General features: G+C 51.8%; 1 protein-coding gene, 1 long non-coding RNA gene and 1 pseudogene across 5 annotated transcripts; 2 read left to right on the top strand and 1 right to left on the bottom strand.

Annotated features, from left to right (window-relative positions):
• Window positions 1-1,386: 1,386 nt before the first annotated feature.
• On the bottom strand, window positions 1,387-9,373 carry LOC139041315 (uncharacterized). Its single transcript, XR_011496232.1, has 4 exons — window positions 9,246-9,373; window positions 3,798-3,870; window positions 3,520-3,706; window positions 1,387-1,960 (listed from the first exon to the last, which is right to left on the bottom strand). It is a non-coding gene; the product is annotated as an uncharacterized lncRNA (long non-coding RNA).
• On the top strand, window positions 1,764-9,248 carry LOC139041314 (adhesion G protein-coupled receptor E1-like). 4 transcript variants are annotated; one of them, XM_070492230.1, is made up of 6 exons: window positions 1,764-1,846; window positions 2,195-2,333; window positions 4,580-4,633; window positions 4,932-5,059; window positions 7,615-7,719; window positions 7,846-9,248. In XM_070492230.1, the coding sequence occupies exons 2-6, from the start codon at window positions 2,281-2,283 to the stop codon at window positions 8,250-8,252; spliced, it is 747 nt and encodes a 248-aa protein (XP_070348331.1). In that variant the 5' UTR covers window positions 1,764-1,846; window positions 2,195-2,280; the 3' UTR covers window positions 8,253-9,248. The 4 variants fall into 4 exon arrangements, with proteins under 4 accessions (XP_070348331.1, XP_070348333.1, XP_070348335.1 ...); XM_070492232.1 differs by having other exon boundaries at window positions 7,615-9,248; XM_070492234.1 differs by having other exon boundaries at window positions 7,106-9,248.
• An 891-nt stretch (window positions 9,374-10,264) lies between the features above and the next one.
• The window catches only part of LOC123278705 (adhesion G protein-coupled receptor E2-like), a 28,512-nt pseudogene continuing 19,937 nt past the window's right edge, over window positions 10,265-18,839 (top strand).

Genomic DNA, 18,839 nt, shown 5'->3' with positions numbered 1-18,839 from the left:
ACTCCAAGCTGGGTAAACTCAAATCTAGGCCAAGATACAGCACAATGACACTTTTGAAACTAAAGACAAAGAACGAACCCTGAAACAGTGAGAATAAGGAGGCCTGATCTATAAGGGGGAACAACTGGAATCACTGCTGACTGGTCATCAGAAACCACGGGGGCCAGAGCAAGGCACACACTCTGCAAGTGTTGAGACAAAAGAGTTGTCATCCTAGAATTCTAATACAGAGAAAGTATCCTCAGGAATGAAGGGAAAATGAAGACATATTTTTTTAAAAAAAATTTACTTTTCCCCCAAAAATTAAGTAAATGTGATGTAATGGACAAAATTGTGTCCCCCTAAAATTCATATGTTGAAGCCTGACCCCCGTGTAGCGATATGTGGAGATGGGCCCTTTAGGAATAATTAAGGTGAAATGAGGTCATAAGGGTGGGGCCCTAGTCCCACAGGATTGATGTCTTTTTTTTCCAGGGTAAGATTCCCCCTGAGCTAGCATCTGTTGCCAAACTTCCTTGTTTTCCCTCCCGAAAGCCCCAGGGCACAGCTGCATATCCTGGTTGTCAGTTGTTCTGGTTCCTCTACATGAGCCACCATCCCAGGATGGCCCCCGATAGACAGGTGGCGTGGTTCTGCCGCTGATGTGGTGAGCACCGAACTTTAACCAGTAGGCCATCAGGGCTGCTCAGGCCTGACCTGTTTAAAGGAGAGGAAGAGACAGCAGAGATCTCTCTCTTCTGTTCCACACACAGAGGAAAGGCCACATGAGGACAAAGCGAGAAGGCCTCCATCTGAAAGCCAGGAGAGAGACCCACCAGAAACCAGCCCTGCCGGCACCTTCATCTTAGACAGCCAGCCTCCAGAACTGCAAGAGAATAAATGTCTGTTGTGAAGCCGCCCATTCAATGCTATTTTGTTGTGGCAGCTGTAGCATACTAATACACATGGACATGTGGAAAACACAGAAAATGTAAAGGCTGAAAGCAAAGAAAATCGCCATAATCCCACCACATAGACTACTGGAAGATTTGGGGAGTGTGTTTTTGTCCTCTTCTAAAACGTACCACGAATATTTTCCTTTATCAATAAATATGAATCAGGGACCATTTTGACATTGTTGAAGAGTGAGACAACTTGGTTATAGACCTGCCGGGGTCTGGGATGTTGTGCAGGATGAGGGGGACCTCTGTGGTGCTGGAATATTACACCTCGTCATTGCAGGATGGTTACGGGCACATGCACTTGGGATAAAGTGACACCCAACTGTACACACACGTTGTCCCAGTGTCAGGTGCTCAGTTTAGACCTTGGACGATCATCCCATAAAAATGTAAGCTTTGACAGAAACTGGGTGAAGGGCACACAGGACAGCTTGGTATCGTTTTTGCAACTTCCTGTGAACCTATATTTATTTCACAATAAGAACTTTGAGAAATCTGTTAATAGATAATAAATAGACATGTCTTTTCATTCTGAATCGAGATCCTTGTAGGGGCAAAGAGATCAGTAGAATCATTCCTCACATTTGGGAAGCCTTTTAAACACAGTATCACATCTTCTATCAAAAAGATATGAATATCAGCCTCAGGCAGGGTTTGAGTGAAAATACTAGTGATGCCGCACAAATACTTAAAAGCAGAACTGTGAGGTTCAGCAAAGTTAATCATGGGGAAGATGAGGGGAAGAAAGCATCGAGATAAGAGATTTCCTAAGTCAGTCCATGAAGACAGAAGTCATACTAAAAACAGGAAGTCTTTGTCACACACAGACCAAGATCCGACGTCCTCTGTGGCTGAGCTTGCTGGACTCTGCACCATGAGAAACAGATTTCTAAGGTTGCCGCCAGGTAGGAAGAATTGTAACAACGATGAGAGAAGAATAAGCTATCTGGGAAGTGTCTTTACAGTTTGAGAATGTTCTCTGTTCTTTGCCCGATTTCTGGCTTGTTTTCCCACCATCTCTGTAAGGAAGAGCAGGGAAGAAGTTTTAAGAAGGATATTAGCTCAGTTCTGTTCAGTCCTCAAAGGAGAAAGTCAGTGAAACTCATTGCGAGGGCAAAAGTGGGGACTAAGGGATTTACCACCCATATTAGTTCAGGTTCTCCCGAGAAAGAGATCCAACAGGATGTATCTCTCTCGCTGTGTCTGTGTCTCTCTCTGTCTCTGTCCATCTGTCTGTCTACCTACCTATCTAGATTGCCTTTAAGGACTTGCATCATGAGATTGTGGAGGTTGGAAAGTCCAAAACCTGCTGGCAGGCTGGAAACCCAGGGAAGACTCGATGTTGCGTCTGAAGTCTGAAGCCAGTCTGGAAGCAGAATTCCCTCAGAGGAGGTCAGTCTTTTTTCTCTTAATTTCTTCAACTGATTGGGTGAGGCCCACGCAGGTTGTGGAGGGCAATCTACCTGCCTAACGTCTAATGATCTAAATGTTACTAGGGTCTAAAAAATACCTTCACAGCACCGTCTAGACTGGTGTTTGATCAAATATCTGGGTGCTGCGGCCTGGGCAAAGGGATGCATAAGATTAAACATCATACCACCTATACCACTGTTTTTCAGAAGAGTAGACAACCAAATTCTCGGAAAAGTCTAATATTCTGAGAAAAACATCATCCTTTAGTCTATCAGCTTTGTGTGAGTCATGAAATGATTGGAAGGACAATAAGAGTAAATTACTGAAAACTAATATGTGTGAGGTCAGCTTACTTCTGATTAGTCTCTATTTCCCTCAACATTTAAGGTAATACCTGGCACCTAGCAGGTTAGATGTTACCTATATGTTGTCATCATTGGTTGTAGTTAGTTTCCTGGTTTTTATGAAAATGGCCATATTTCTTACCATCTGCTTTCTGGAACATGAGTTTTTTAAAAAAATCTATGCATATTTTGGAGGGTCCAATGTGCAAAATGCTGCGGGGCTTTGAAAGAAATGGAGAGCAAAGTTAGCTTCTCCCAGATGTGCACATTTTAAGGTGTGCATGGATAACATCTCAGTAGACTAATGACCTTATTCACACGCATGGGACATTAGGATCATTTGCGCCTGCTCTGGGTGCCACACTCTAGGAACAGGAGCACGGTTGACGGGCATCTGAGGCATGGGTCGCCTGCACAGCTTTCCCGAGGGGCAGCTCCGGGCTGGGTGTGGACTCCGGCAGTCTGGCCCTGGAGCCTGGCTCTCCTCAGCACCAGACAGAGCCACAAGAGAAAAGGACATTTCATGGGCAAGGAGGGCAGAGTAGAAGTCTAGGAATCTGACCTCTGAGAGAACCGAGCTGAGGGTGTAATTCCACCTGACCCTGGAGTCTGGCCCACGCAGCTGTGTCTCAGGGAACAGGAAGGTAGTAGAGGAGCAGGAGGGAGCTGCTCTTCCTTTCCTTCTTTTGCTGTTTCTTTCCCTTTAGCTGACGTGTGTGGTCTGTCTGCTCTGCGTCAGGCACTGCGCTAACCCGTTGTTAGTCTTCACTAATCTACGCTCAGAATAAAGCTCATCCTATCACAGTTACCATTGCACTCACTTTGCACTGGGGCAAGTGTGGGCAAACGATGGGCAGCGTTGCTGAAGCCTTGCAGCCACCAGGGGACATCTGGGCTGCAGACGTGAGCGTGTCCATCCCCAAACCCATTGTCCGCCAGGGTCCTCCACCACCTTGCACAGCGAGAACTGGCAGTGCAGCATTAAGGGAAATTCATCTTTGCTTTTAGCTGAAAAGAAAAATCCCATAAAGGCACAGACATCTCAGGGTGCTGCCAGGTAGGAAGGATCATAACAATGGTGAGAGAAGACTAAAGCTACCTGGGAACTGTCTGTCCAGTTTGAGAATGTTCTCTCTTCTGTGCTCAATTTCTGGCTCATTTTCCCACTATTTCTGTAAGGGAGAGCAGGGAAGAAGTTATAAGAAAGATAGGTAGCTCCATCATATTTAGTCTCAAAGGAGAAAGTCAATGAAGCTTATTCGTAGGGCGCAGGTGGGGACTTAACAGAGATTTTAACAGATCTGAATAGAGTTTCAGCTCACGTGGATGTGATGACACACCCTGTGAGGCAGACTGGTTGTTGCCTGTAAATGAGCTTTAATTCCTTAGCGCCCATAGCGGCTTTCACCCCACAGCGCCTGCTCAGTGACTCATTTCTCAGGACTGGCCTGGGGGCTAAGGGGGAAGGCGGTGCCCTCAGTGCACTAGAGGACGCCAGGAGCTCATTGGAGGAACCAGGAAGCCATGGCTGCTGTCCCTGGAGAGTCCACTCACCAGGAGAGAGTCGTTCTACCTGCAGCTTCCTTAGTTCCCTCTCCTCACCTGTCGTCACCCCCCCTCCTGATTCCAGGGCTCCATGCCCTGCTGATATCGCTGTGGCTGTGGCTGTCAGTGACCGAGTCCTCGGGCAGTCCTGGGGGATGGAGGGAGAGGCTGAGTCCTCGATTCCAGTGAAGGACAGGAGCCTTGGGGATGCTGCTGGAAAGCCGTGTGCTGCAGGGCCAGAGCCACCTCCACGGGAGGCAGTGGCCATGCGGACAGAGATTAAAATTGGAGCTTAACTCTCCTCTCTTTGTCATTTCTGTGTTTTTTCTGCCCCAGGACTCTCAGTGCTGCTGTTGTTGCCATTGGGAGCTGCAGCCCTGAGTCCTGGAGGTGAGTCTGCTCGGCCAGCCCCATTTTGACATAAGCTGGGGCGTCCATGCTGGGGTCTGGGTTCTGTCATCAACAAGATAGGGAAAGGAGCCTTATTCTGCAAGTGAGGCTCAGAGATGGCCCTCTGGGGACAGGAGAATCTGCTTCTTACCCCCTAAATGTCCAGAGTTTTCTGAGCTCTTCCTCCTTGATGGGGGTCATCCCTCTCTGCCCTCCTGTCCTCTACTCTTGTACCCCCCCGCTGACAGCTGACTTCCTCCATTCCATGGACTTTCTGACCGTGGTCCTTGTCCCATAGCCCTTCCAGGCTGTGCTCCCTGGTGCCCTCGGAACTCCACATGTATCAATGCCACTACCTGTCGCTGCCATCTGGGATTCAGCTCCTGGTCTGGGAGATCATCACCAACCCCACGGAGAGTTGTGATGGTACTGTGGGGGCTTGGGGTGGTAGGGTCATGTGGGGACAGTGGGGGAGACTGTGGGGCATCCAGAGCCCTCAGCCCTGAGAGCAGCGCAGAAGCACTTTGTCAGGGATGAGACAGGAGACAGGCAGGGGAAGTGTGAGGGACGTGGGCACCTGCTTTCACAGTCAGCAGGGAGAGTATCAAGAGCTCACACAGGGCAGCTGGGCTCCAAGGGCTCCGAGTGCTGCTCTGCCCCTGACTGGCTCTCCGACATTCGGGAAATTAGCTCTCTCAGTTTGCCTGTCTGTGAGTTGGGGATAACCACTGCACCTGCCCCACATGGATGGTGTGAGATTTAACATTTCTCTGTGGGAAGAACAGGGAAAGACTAGTACACAGCGAATTGTCCACAAATGGCAGCTATCATCATTGCTACTGATGTTATTATTGTCATTATTCTAATAACACAAAGAAACGGGAGAAATAATGGAAGCAGCAGGAGGAAAGACACAGCCCGGGCTGGGAGCTCAGGCCCTCCTACCAGCCAGAGCTCGCCAGGAACCCAGCTCACAACCACGGTCTCCCACCTCCTGCTCACAGCAGCCCCATGAGGCAGGCAGAGCTCAGCTTGTGGTTTAAATGATCAAATTTGGTGGAAAGAGATCGAGTGACTTTCCCACATCCTACAACTAATCATGTGGTCGAATCGAATTCCAGGTGTAAAACGAAGCAATTTTCCTTCTTCAACAATACAGGGTCATAAAAGGACATTGTTGTACTTAAAAATAGTTCAGATGGTAAATTTTATCTTGTGCATTTTACCACGAGTTTTAAAAATGGGAAAAGAAGAAAATTATATTGTTTTTACACTAGGAAATACTCCTCATTGACTCAAAATGGTCTTGGATGCGTATTTATTGATAATGAAGGGAAAAACACTCCTTATAGATTTGAAAAAATGAGAGAAAATACCCTTAAAAGTTTCAGTAGTCTGTGGAGTGGATTATGTATAATTTTCTTGTTTTCCTAGTATTCATGTGTTATTTAATATTTGGGGGAAAGTCAATTTTGTCAGGTGGAAAAAGCCGAAGGTGTTGTGACAACGGCCCAGCCATCTACGACCCTGGCGGTGTTCCTAAAGGCTCCTCTGTGTGTGTGTCTCACGGAGATTTGTAGACGGGTAACCATGGATAGGAGACCCTGCTTCTTATGCAGCTGGATCCCAGCTCCTCTCTGGGAGGGCGCCTGTCAGGTGGAGAGGTCCCATCCTCGTGTCTCCCCCCATCCCTTGCACCTCATTCTCAACGGTCCCACACTTGGCTTCACTCCCTCCAGTCAACTTTGGGAACAATGTCCAGCCATTGCCGCCATCATAGAACAGAGGAGGGAAGCCCCGTTGCTAGGTGGGGGCTGAACACAAATCCCTCAGGCGTGCGTCCCTCCTGCGTCTTGTCCTGTCCTGGTGCTGACACCCACAGCCTGGGTCTGGGCCTTAGAAGGGAAGTATGCAGGTGCAGAGAAGAGGGCTCTGATCTGGGGGAGACCAGTCGCCTGCCTGACTCACCATGACGCTGTGAGTCCTTTCAGGCGCTGAAGACTCTGGTCCCCTCCTTGGATGCACACGGGCTGCCATCCTGCCCTGCATGTTGATTCGTTGTTGCGTCTGTGGTTCTTACTAAGCTGATGCTGTTTTCAGTTACGCTGTGCAGCCCCTGCTCTGTGGGTCCTGAGCTGCTCAAAGGGGATGTGGCTCATGGGCATCTTTCCTCTCATGATGGGAGAACAAGGAGAGAGAAGATGCCAGAAGACACCCCGATGACTCAGCCGTGAGCGGCTTGTGCTGCTTCCTCATTTCACATCCACCACAGGCTCTGATAAGGAGAGACTTCCCTCAGGGGTGGAGACGGCAAGACTCCCCTGGAGACATCCTGGGGCATCTTGGAAAGGCCTGACCTGGGGAGCTGGGGGAGTGCCTGATGGGGAGTGTGGGTGCACTTGGGCCACTGTGAGTAAAGGGGAACGGAAGCCAGCGCTGGGCAGGCTCCTGACCACCTGGCTTTATCCCCAGGTGTGAATGATGAGCGTGGCCCTGGACAGCCCCTACTATGGCTCCATCCCCTTCCTCGGCATCGAGAGTGGCCTTCAATGCCACTGTCACCCTGACTGGAGTGCACTGCGGGGTCCCCAGTGGTGCCCAGAGCACCCAGGGGAGGGTGTGGAGCTGAGTCAGTGCCTCCGTCTACCCCTCCAGCTGTGGAGAGGGGTGCACACCTCCGACCAGCCCCTGTCATGGGACAGCAGAGTTTCTGAATCTAGGTGCCCTCAGGCCCAGCCAGAGAGCGGAGATGAGCAGACAATTAGCAGAATTTCTGGAGCAGATGGCTCCAGCCCAGTTTTGTCCCAGCGGTGCCAGCCGGGAGCTGAGTTCTGTGCTGTCCCTGTGGCAGGGTGAGACTGGGGCCAGCGTCTCTGCTCTCTAGGAACTCTCCCGTTTGAGAGGTAACCCTCTCCGCTGTTGTGTTCGAGATGTCAATGAGTGTGGACCACCCTTTGGGGTGTCATGTGGAAATTTTGCAGATTGCCAGAATGTGGATGGGAGCTACTACTGCACATGTAGCCCAGGATATGGGCTCGTTTCTGGGGCAACAACATTCAGAAACGAGAGTGAGAACACGTGTCAAGGTAAGAACCACCCCGCGTCTGCCATCCCCTCGCCTATGAGGTTTGGGGTCTTTTGCACCACTTTCTCCAGGTAGCAGAGGGCCGTCCTGGCACCAACTTAGTCACTTGCCCTCTTTGGACCTCAAGGCTCAGAAACTTCCACAGAGGGACACTTCTGGAATTTTGGAACATCGTCCTTGATGACATGGCATCTTATTTTCATGAAACAAAAGAGAGGGTTGGCATCAAGAGACCTCTCGGGCTCACAGTGTCTTGGTACCAGCACAATATGCATCCTCTTCAGTCACTGCCAGAAGCCCACAGGGGCTTGGCCACACCTGGAGCCCCCTCAGAGCCCCCAGGCCATGATGTACCCAGGCGCCCCATCCAGAAACACGAGAGAGGGGAGATTCAAGGGCAGGTTCACATTCCCCAGCTGGCTCTGTCCCTGGCCAACATCCCCACCTGGTGAAGACGCCTCCTGCCACCTGACCCGGCGGCTCAGCCTCCATCGAATTCTCTGGACAAGGCGCTGCCCGGACCCTCCCCAGTAATTTCAGCTCATGGCCTGTGGGCAACGCGGATGACTGGGACCCAGGGGAAGCAGGGTAAGAGGTGGACAGCATGACATGGAAACCCCCCACACAAACTCAGAGAATCCGGTGAACAGAAGAGCTCCTGTCTGGACCAAATGGCAAGAGTGGCTGTCATCATGGACCATCGCCCCAGGCTGACCCTCTCCCAAGGGGGTCAAGACAGGCCCCATGTTGACCTGGACCACTTGGGCACAGAAGATGGAGGCTGAGCTCCACTCCACGGGTCCACAGGTCTGTGTCCCTGGAGGGAGGCCGAGGGCTGAGAACACAGAAACCTCTGACAGCCCTCTCCCATCAGCACCTGCTCCCCTTCCAGCCACCAGCCCTCACCCACCGCTGGCCTTGATCCAATGTGAATCTCGCCACTTCTGTCAGTCCAGAGGATCAGGAAATGGCACTTTCAAAGCCCCAAGCCTACCCGGCCAGACGTCTGTCAGCCCCACTGTCCACCCAGCCTGGCGCCTGCTGTCTGGGTCACCCTGGACTGTTCAGCACCATCTCCACTCTCCCTTCTGCTGCCGAACGCCTCCTTCTGGAGGGGCCTGGCTCAGGGGTGGCTCATGGTCCATTTCCACAGAGCTGGAGTCTCAGAGTGAGCGTGGATGGGAGAGCACTGTCCTGCCAGGCTCACGGGGATTCCAAGGAGAACTCAGCCAGAAGCACCCACCCTGAACAAGGCCATCACTGGGTCCAGGATGGTGCTGCTCGGGGAACGCAGCATTTCCCTGCTCTCGATCCCAGGGAGGCCCACCTGGCCATTGACCACATCCTCAGACACAGGTGGCCTTGCTGTCCCCAACCCAGCTGGGAGCTGCCCACGGAGGCTGAGAGAGTCAGAGCTGGGGACAGGGAGGACTCAGGCCACCTCCAGCCACTTCTGGACATCAGCGCATCCAGGCCACCACATCCACCCACAGGCCTCCACGTGAATGAAAAAGGGCGCCCACTCACCAGGGAACAGACAGTGGGGCCTTCCAGATGCTTCTCTGCCAGGAAACGTGGCTGCCTCCCAGCCCCGAGGGCTGCCCACGGCTACAGGCTGCGTCACCTCTCCTTCCCCCTGCAGACGTGGACGAATGTCAGCAGAAACCCAGAATCTGTAAAGGCCGCAGTGTCTGCATCAACACCCTGGGCAGCTACACCTGCACGTGCCCGCCCGGCTTGGAGCTCAACCCAAAGGACCCGAATCTGTGCACAGGTAGAGCCCCGGGGAGACACCGAGGCTGGATGGGCTGGGAAGGAGCCGAGGTGGGTCCTGCAGCCCGAGGAGGAGCCGATCCTCAGGTCCTGCAACGCTGACACCTGCTGAGCCTGCCCAGGGCCTCGCCTCCCTGAAGGTCCCCACAGAGCAGGGAGGCAGCCGGGCCTCTGGGCCTTGGTCCCCTGTGGATCCCCCTGCCCCTGAGAGCACCCCCAGACTTTGCCCCTTCCTCATCTGTCACATGGGAACAGAGGAAGCTGTCACTTCCACTTTCCAGAAAGGGAACCTGGACCAGGGCCCAGGAAGGAGCCAGCAAGAGTACTTGGTCAAAAAGTCCAGCCCCTACAACTCAGTTTCCCTCCTGGTTTCCCTGCCTGTAAAGTGGGGTCCGTGGTCCCTGCAAGGCCACGTTGTAGGGAGGCCACCATAAGGTGCTTTGAGGGTGAAGGTGAAGTTCACCAGGTGGTGGCGCGTGCAATAATGCTGGGGTCCTAGTGCCAGGCAGTGAGGGGCGGGCAGTGAGTGGAGGGCAGGGCCTGCCCCTCTGGCTTTGTCCTGAGATGTGAACGAATGTGCCTCAGGGCACAATCCCTGCCACAGCTCCACCCACTGCCTCAATGTTGTGGGTGGCTACAACTGCCGCTGCCGCCCTGGCTGGAAGCCGGTTCCTGGGTCCCCCGAAGGCCCAGACAGCACCATCTGTGCAGGTCCAGAGCTTGGTGGCTGCACTCCTGGGGACCCCTACCCAGAACACCTGCTCACATACTCGATGGCTCCCACACGGACCCAGCAGCATGAAGGCTGGGGGCGGCTGCTGGGCCAGGCAGTAAGCCTTTAGAGACCAAATGTGAAAACATCTGGGGGTCCTGGAGAAGGAGCTGGGGTACCATGGGGAAGACTCCCGGGACCCCAGGCAGCAGCTAATTACTAACTGGGGTGAAGGTTCCCATTATTTCACAACCTGCACTTCCGTCTGGCTCACCTGCTGTGTCACATTTGCACTCCCCATGACCTGGGGTCACCACTAGGGGTGTGCTGTCACCAGGTGGCGTCGCCTCCAGCCTAGGGGGCAAGGGGACACAAATATGGAGAAGGGGGCGGGGCGTGGAGGGGAGAGGGGCCTCCTCCAGGCTGTGGCCTGGTCTGACCCCGTCTTCCTGTCCCCAGATGTGAATGAATACAGCTCTGGGCAGAACTGATTTCACAACTCCACCGTCTGCGTCAACACCGCGGGCTCATACAGGTGCCGCTGCCGCCCAGGGTGGACACCCCTACTGGGGCTCCGGGACAACCAACGCACCACCATGTGCGAAGGTACCTGATCTGACACGACCCCAGACTCCACCTCAACAAGCACAGACCCTGTCACCCCTAATGAACCCCTGTCTGTCCCCTGCAGAGGTGACCTTCCCCACCTGGGCTCCGTCCCCGGAATCCAGAGCCAGGTGAGTGGCTCCAGCAGGGACCGGGAGGAAGAATACCCCGCCCCCTCCACCCCACCCTGTGCAGCCCGCCCTGTCCGCCCCTTTCCCCCAAGCTCCCCGCCCACCCTCGAGGTTCCCTGACCCCTACTTCTCCCCTCCCCCCAGCGTCTCTCAGGCTTCTTTGAAAGAGTCCAGGATCTGCGCAGACACTTCAAGCCAGCCTCGGCCCAGGACACCGTCCAGGTAGGGACAGGACCCAGGGGCCCAGGACAGTCCCCTGCGGTGTCTGGGGGATGCTTCCGTGTGAGTGGAGACAGCCCCAGCAGGGCCTCTGCTCAGGGAGACTCGTGTCCATGTGCGCCACATACACGCCATGTCTACACCAGTTACTGAAGCGCGGACGTGCCCACACAGCCTGAAACGCGCGCGTGCACTCGAGGGGGAGAAGGGAGCAGTTAAGGATTTTCTCTCTGGAGCTGGGCCACGAGGGTTCAAATCCCCCGTCCCACCCTCTGCCCCTCCCTGCCGTGTGACTTCAGGCAAGTGACTCCGCCCCTCTCCTCACTTCATAAAGGAACTAAGAGAAGAGGCTCCAAGAACAGCAGCTGGCGTCCGCCCGGGGCGCGGTGTGGAGCGCGCTTATCAGGTAGAAAAGCGGGAGCTGGTATGTCATTTTAAATTTCCTGGTAGCTATGTTAACAAAAAGTACAAGTAAACAAGGGAAATTACTGAGAAAATGGCCTTTAACCCAATAGATCCAAAATATTACCATTTTAACCCAGAATCATAAAAATGTCACTGAGATATTCCACGTTCTTTCTAATTGTTTGCAATTTTGCTGCGTATTTCACATTCAAGCTTGGCTCCATTTGGAGCAGCCACATTTCCAGTGCCCGACGGCCACTTGACTCGTGGCGACTGTTCTGGGTGGAGGGGCAGGAGGCCCGTCCTGAGGGACTTCGAGCGCCGTGGCTGTGACACACGCACAGGACACAGGCTGCCTCCTCACTGGTCTTCTGGCTCCTGCGGGGTCTTGATGATGCCTGCGTGTGCTCTGCAGGCCCCGGGTGGTCCTCCTGTGTCCCTGGTGTCGACGAAAATAATCCATAACCAATCTATAAATGAAAATTTGGGTGAGTTTATTCTGAGCTTAAATTTTAGGATTATAACCCGGGAGAGTCTTTCCACAAAGGAACGGAGCACTCCAAAGAAGTGGGGGTACATAGGGTGGTTTTATACCCTCAAAGAGTGTGTTTCACATATGATTGAAGTGTCCCTTTTACAGTAGTCACGAGGCTGCTCTGTCAGCACAGCTCTTGAAGGAAACGGCAGATAGGTCTGCTGTCTTAGTGAACGCCGCAGGGTGGCAGGTGTGTTGCCTCGGGCTGGGCGGGGTCACAGATGAGCGCTGCAATCTGTTCCCAACCTAAAGAAAGATAATTAATCTTTAAGGAGACGCCAAAGTTGGGAGGGGGAGGGAAGTTGCACCTTTATCTCAAGGGCCTTTTGCTCTTGCCATAGGGAATCTCTAAAGCAGATATACAATGCATGCTCAACGGCCTCAGTCAGGACCTTTTGGAAAGACAAGTTCAGGCCGAATTAGGTTTACACCAAATGGCTTCCTCATATACTCCAATATATCCTATTCCTTGCCATTTTTATTTGACACTGGTGGGGGAGAGCAGGGTGATTCAGGCGGCCCCTGTGGTGCAATGACGCAGCGGCTGTCACCCACCACCCCCAGGACCTCATCCAGTCAGTGGATAAGCTGCTGAAAGCCCCCGGGGACCTGGAGACCCTGGCCCTGCCTGACCGGCACCACACGGTCACCCACCTGCTCTCGGGCCTGGAAGAAGTCCTGAGGACCCTCGCCAAGGCCGTGCCTGGAGGCTCCTTCACCTACCAGTCTCCTGAAGGCACAGGTGAGGCCTCGTCCTGCCCTGCCCACCCCAGCCCTACACGCGTCCTGCCCCGGACCCCCAGTCACTGCCCCTCTCCCCTCAGAGCTGTCCCTGGTGATCCAGGAGCAGGGGCACGGGAACGTCACCCTGGGCCAGAGCCACGCACGGATGCTCCTGGACTGAGCCGTGGCGGCCGGGGCTGCGGGGTCGGGTAAGGCAGGGTGCGGGGGCACCCGTGGAGAGGGAGGGGGCTGGGATGTGAACAGGGGTGAGGGTCAGACGGGCTCCCCCGGAATGGCCAGGCTGGATGAGGCATCTCAGGGAGGAGGGAGGGCAGACGGGCCAGTGTGTCTGTCCGCAGGCCCCACCGTGGCGGGCATCCTCTCCAACCCCAACATGCAGAAACTGCTGGCCAACGCCTCCCTGGAGCTGGACCCCGAGAGGCAAGCCGAGCTGGAAGAGACCCACGAAAGCCCCCTCTACAGCGTCCAGTTGAGGCTCCTCTCGGCCATCAACTCAGTCTTTCTGAGCAACACGAACACGACGAAACTCGACCCCAAGGTCACCTTTGCCTTCTCCCACCCTGTGAGTCCTGGGGTGGGGAGGGGTCAGCCCCACTGCTCACCCGGTAGCCAGGGTCACAGTGGTCCCTCTGCAGCCCACCTGTGCCCACTCTGCTCCTTCCTCAAACCTCAGGGCCTTTGCGCTTGCTGTGCCCTCTGCCTGGGACACCTTTCCCTCCCGTGACTCAGCCCTTTCCCTGTTTCCAGTGTGTTCAAATGTTCCCTTCTCTTTTAGGCCTCCCCGGACCTCCTGATTGAAAATTACAACCTGGAGCCACAGCTCTCCTTCCCCTCCGCTGTGTCTTTCTTTTTATGTTTTTAAATAGCGCCTGACACCTTCCAACACACTGTCTAGTTTACTTACTTATCAGGTCTATTATTTACCCTCTGTCTCCCCGAGCGTGTCAGCCCCCCAGGGCAGGGACGTGGGTCTGCCCTGGTCACTGCTGCGCCCCCACCTGGCCCATGCAGCAGGCACTCAGTGGGCAGCTGCGTATGAAGAACAGGCCAAGCTCAGGACCCAAGGGGGGCTCCAGGCTAACCTCTCCAGTCACCCCCACCTGCCCACAGCCAGAGAAGCCCGGGACACGGCAGGAGCTGATCTGTGCCTTCTGGAAGGGAGCTGATGACGGGGGCGGGCACTGGGCCACCACAGGGTGCCGGACGCTGGGCAGCCGGAACGGCAACACCACCTGCCAGTGCAGCCACCTCAGCAGCTTTGCCGTCCTGATGGCCCACTACGATGTGCAGGTGAGGGCACTGAGAGGGGCTGCATTCAAAGTCTATCACACTGTAACCAATTCCCACGGATGCAGCAGCTTAAAGACCCACAGATGTGTCACCCCCAGTCTGTGCAGGTCAGCAGTCCTGCGTGGTGCAGCTGGGCTGTCTGTCAGCATCTTACAGGTCTTACGAGCCTCTCCTCTGAGGCCTGGGGTTCTCCTCTGCACTGCCTGTTGTTGGGGGACTTCAATTCCTTGCAGTTGTAGGACTGAGGTCCCACTTTCTTGCTACCTGGCAGTGGGGGACCATGCTCAGCACCTGGGAGCCGCCTGCATCCCTTCTGATCTGGTCGTCTGCTGGGGTTTCTCACAAGGTGTCAGCGTTCCTATCTGGAGGCCAGCAGCTGATGCTCCCTCACATGAAAACTCGCTCGAACTTTGAGTGTTTTTCTCCAGGAAGACCCTGAATCTTTCAATGGCTCACCTGGTTAGACGAGGCCCACCCAGGATAAACTCCTTCTCTTCAAGTCAGTTGATGTAGGACCTGATGTGGGACCTCCATCTGCCATATGCCTTCACAGCCGCACTTGGATTGGCTTTTGACTAGTAACCTGGAAGCAGGGGTGTGTCCACCTGGGGGCAGGGATATGGTTGCCAAATTAGACCTCTGCTCACCTCAGGGGTCTCTGGTGCAGCAGTGCTCAGGGGCTGCAGAAAGGATGACTTGGCAGAGGGCAGAGGGCACCAGGGGAGCCGTTGAGAACAGGTGGGTCAGGGGCCGTGTTGGCCTCCTCCCCTGTGCAGGTGAGCTGGTTACTTCCTCTAGGTCACCAAAACCAGAGACTCACTCAGGTGACCTCTAAAGGAAAATAAGCCCCTGTGAGAGGCAGGGCTTCGTCCAGGCTCTGAATCAGTCAGTTCACAATCACATAGTGTCCTAACGTTCTGAACCTGTAGGTACTTAGTCAAACATCACAAGTTTACCTGGCTCCTCCATTCCTAATTTTTCTATGCCTAAAAATAAAAAAAAAAATGGTGGAAGGGCCATTACCCCAGAGCAGGAAGGAGTGACTGTGGTTTCCTCTTTGCTGGGTCCCAGGAGGAGGATCCCATGCTGGCTGTGATCACCTACGTGGGGCTGAGCCTCTCTCTGCTGTGCCTCCTCCTGGCGGCCCTCACCTTCCTGCTGTGCAGAGCCATCCAGAACACCAGCACCTCGCTCCACCTGCAGCTCTCACTCTGCCTCTTCCTGGCCCACCTCCTCTTCCTCACGGCCATTGACCGAACGGAGATCACGGTACTGACCCGGTCCCAGTGGACCCTCCAGCCTGCCCCAAGGGGGTGCTGAGTCCATGCAGCCATGCTGCTCTGGATACGTTAATGTAATGATCTTGGGTCCCAGGGAAGGTCAGGGGGTGAGTGACCAATGTCACATTGACTGATGCAACTAGACGACAAACCCTCTCTGACCGCTCCTTCATATGCATCAGACTTCTCCCCAATGGCAAGGCATGGGAGAGGTCCTGGGGCCACACTCCACCCCCACCCTCCCTCCTGGTGATGCGTCACTCCTCCTCCAGGTGCTGTTCGCCGTCATCGCGGGCGCCTTACACTATCTCTACCTGGCCTCCTTCACCTGGATGCTGCTGGAGGGCCTGCACCTCTTCCTCACTGCGCGCAACCTGACGGTGGTCAACTACTCCAGTGTGAGCAGGTTCATGAAGAAGCTCATGTTCCCTGTGGGCTACGGGGTCCCGGCCGTGATCGTGGCCATTTCTGCAGCATCCAGGCCTCGTCTCTATGGAACATCAACCCAGTAAATGCACTTTCCCATTTATCCTCATCTTCTCCAGCACAACCACGGCCACCATAGAACCAGCATAGTATTTTGATTATCCAAGACCATAATATGGAGAGAGACACTAAGTAATAATCCCTAGGATGTTTTCTGGAGGAAGATAGTAACAGTTAAGGAGAATGTCTTTCAATCTCTGTCCTTGAAATTACAAAGATGAAATCAAAATGAAAAAAATCTAACCTGCTTCCTTATTGAAATCCAAAGGATATTCCAATTTTTCATTTGGAAAAGTAGACCTTATTTAAATAATCAAAATAATAGATTGTATCATAGTTAAGATTTACAAGGTGCTTATTTTTGGCCAGGCACTTTTCTAACCATTTTTGTCTGTGTTATCTTAATCAGTCCTCACACCAATAGTATGAAGTAGATGTGCACTGTCACTTGCCCCATTTTGCAGATGAGTAAACTGAGGCACACATAGTTTAGGTGAATGCCCATAGGTGCACTGCTGGCACGTAGCAGAGCTGGGATTCCAATCCAGACAGCCACGCTCCAGAGCTTGCAGTCTTTTATTTTCAGCTTTTCATACTAGGTTTATTGTTTTTACATTTTTATTAAAATATATTTCACATCCCTAAAATTTACCCCTTTAAAGTGTCCAGATCAGTGGCTTTTAGTCTAAAAGCCATGGAGTTGTGCAGCCTTTGCCACAATCCGATTTTAGAACACTTTCAACTCCCCAAAGGAAAGCTCGTGTACAGTACCATTCACTCCCCATTCCCGCTACCCACTCCTCCACCCCATCCTCCGACAGTCACTCATCCACTTTGTGTCTCTGTGGATCTGCCTATTGTGGATATTTCACATAACTGAAGTCATGCATGTGATCTTCTGTGACCGGATTCTTTCACTTAGCATGCTGCGTTCAAGGTTCATCCATGTTGTAGTGAGTATCATGACTTCATTCTTGTTGTTTTGGAAATATTATTCCATTATATGGATATTCTGCATTTTGTTTATCTGCCCACCAGTTTATGAGCTTTTACTTATTTCCATTTTTTTGCTGTTATGAATGATGCTGCTGTAAACATTCACGTACAAGTTTTTGTGTGTACGCATATTTTCATTTGTCTTGGGTGTATATCTATGAGTAGAATTGCTGAGCCATATGGCAAGTCTTCTTTTTTTTTTTGCTGAGGCAGATTTGCCATGAGCTAACATCTATGCAAATCTTCCTCTATTTTGGATGTGAGTTGCCACCCTAGCATGGCCACGGGTGGTGTAGGTCCACACCTGGGGATCAAACCCGGGACGCTGAAGTGGAGTGTGCTGAAGTTAACCACTAGGCCACTGGGGCTGGCCCCATGAAGTCTTTGTTTTGCCCGCTCGATTCTGTTGAGCCACTCTGAGTATTTTTTCATTTCAGTTATTGTACTTTTCCACTCTAGAATTTCCATTTTGTTCCATTCATAATTTTTATTTCTTTATTCATATCCTTTATTTGGTGAGACAGTTGTCACACTTTCCTTTAATTTTCCAGACATCATTTATTTTAGTTCTTTTAATATATTTATAATAATGCATTTAAAGACTTTGAGTACTAAGACCAAAATCTGTGCCTCTTCAGGGGCATATTCTTTTGGCTGCTTTTTTTCATGTATATGATGCATACTATTTTGTTTCCTTATATATCATACATTTTTTAAAAACTAAGTATTTTAGATCATATATTGTAACACTCCTGTTATCAGATTCCTCAAAGGTGGTGGTTGTTTCTAGTTTGTTTTTGTTCGTTAGTGACTCTCTTGAACTAATTCACTCTCCATTGTCCTGAAACATTCCGCCTCACTCTCCGTTGTCCTGAAACGTCCCACCTCACTCTCCATTGTCCTGAACTGTCCCACCTCACTCTCCATTGTCCTGAAATGTCCCACCTCACTCTCCATTGTCCTGAAATGTCCCTCTTCACTCTCCATTGTCCTGAAATGTCCTTCCTCACTCTCCATTGTCCTGGAATGTCTCACCTCACTCTCCGTTGTCCTGAAACGTCCCACCTCACTCTCCATTGTCCTGAAATGTCCCTCCTCACTCTCCATTGTCCAGAAATGTCCCTCTTCACTCTCCATTGTCCTGAAATGTCCTTCCTCTCTCTCCATTGTCCTGAAATGTCTCACCTCTCTCTCCATTGTCCTGGAATGTCTCACCTCACTCTCCATTGTCCTGAAACGTCCCACCTCACTCTCCATTGTCCTGAAATGTCCTTCCTCAATGATGAATGGATAAACAAAGTGTGGCATAGCCAGACAGTGGAATATTATTTAGCCATTAATAAAGAATAAAAAATATTATTCACCCATGAAAATATGCTGCAACATGAATGAGCCTTGAAAACTATGCCAAATGAAAAAAATCCAATTTTAAAAGATCACATATCTTATGATTCCACTCACGTGAAATGTCCAGAATTGGCAAACCATAGAGATAGAAAGTAGATTAATGGTGCCCTGAGGCTAGGGTGGGGGTGGGGCACCTGCCAGTCAGGATGAGGTGTGACCACTAATGTGAAGGAAGTTTCTTTTTTTTTCTGTCAAAAGCATTTTGTTAATATAAAAATCACATATTTTTCTTTTAAATATATTTCTAGTACCAATGGTTGCATATCATATACTTTGTTCTGCACTTTAAATTTTTTCATTTAACATCATATCTTGAACATTCTTCAGCTATACATATAGAGATTCTTCATTTCCTTTTACAGATGCATAAGATTTTATTATATAAATTTTTCATAATTTCAATAGCTAGCCTTGTATTGATGGACATTTAGTTTGTTTTCAATCCTTTAGTTTTATAAACAGGTAGCACTTGCTAGGGTGGAATTTGTAATTTTTAAAAAATTGTTTTATTTCGATCATATTGGCTTATAACTGTGT

The sequence above is a fragment of the Equus asinus genome, chromosome 20 (assembly GCF_041296235.1).
Source record: "Equus asinus isolate D_3611 breed Donkey chromosome 20, EquAss-T2T_v2, whole genome shotgun sequence".
Lineage (NCBI taxonomy): Eukaryota > Metazoa > Chordata > Mammalia > Perissodactyla > Equidae > Equus > Equus asinus.
The sequence above is the reverse complement of the archived record's forward strand: the minus strand, read 5'-3'. Positions and strand labels throughout refer to the sequence as shown.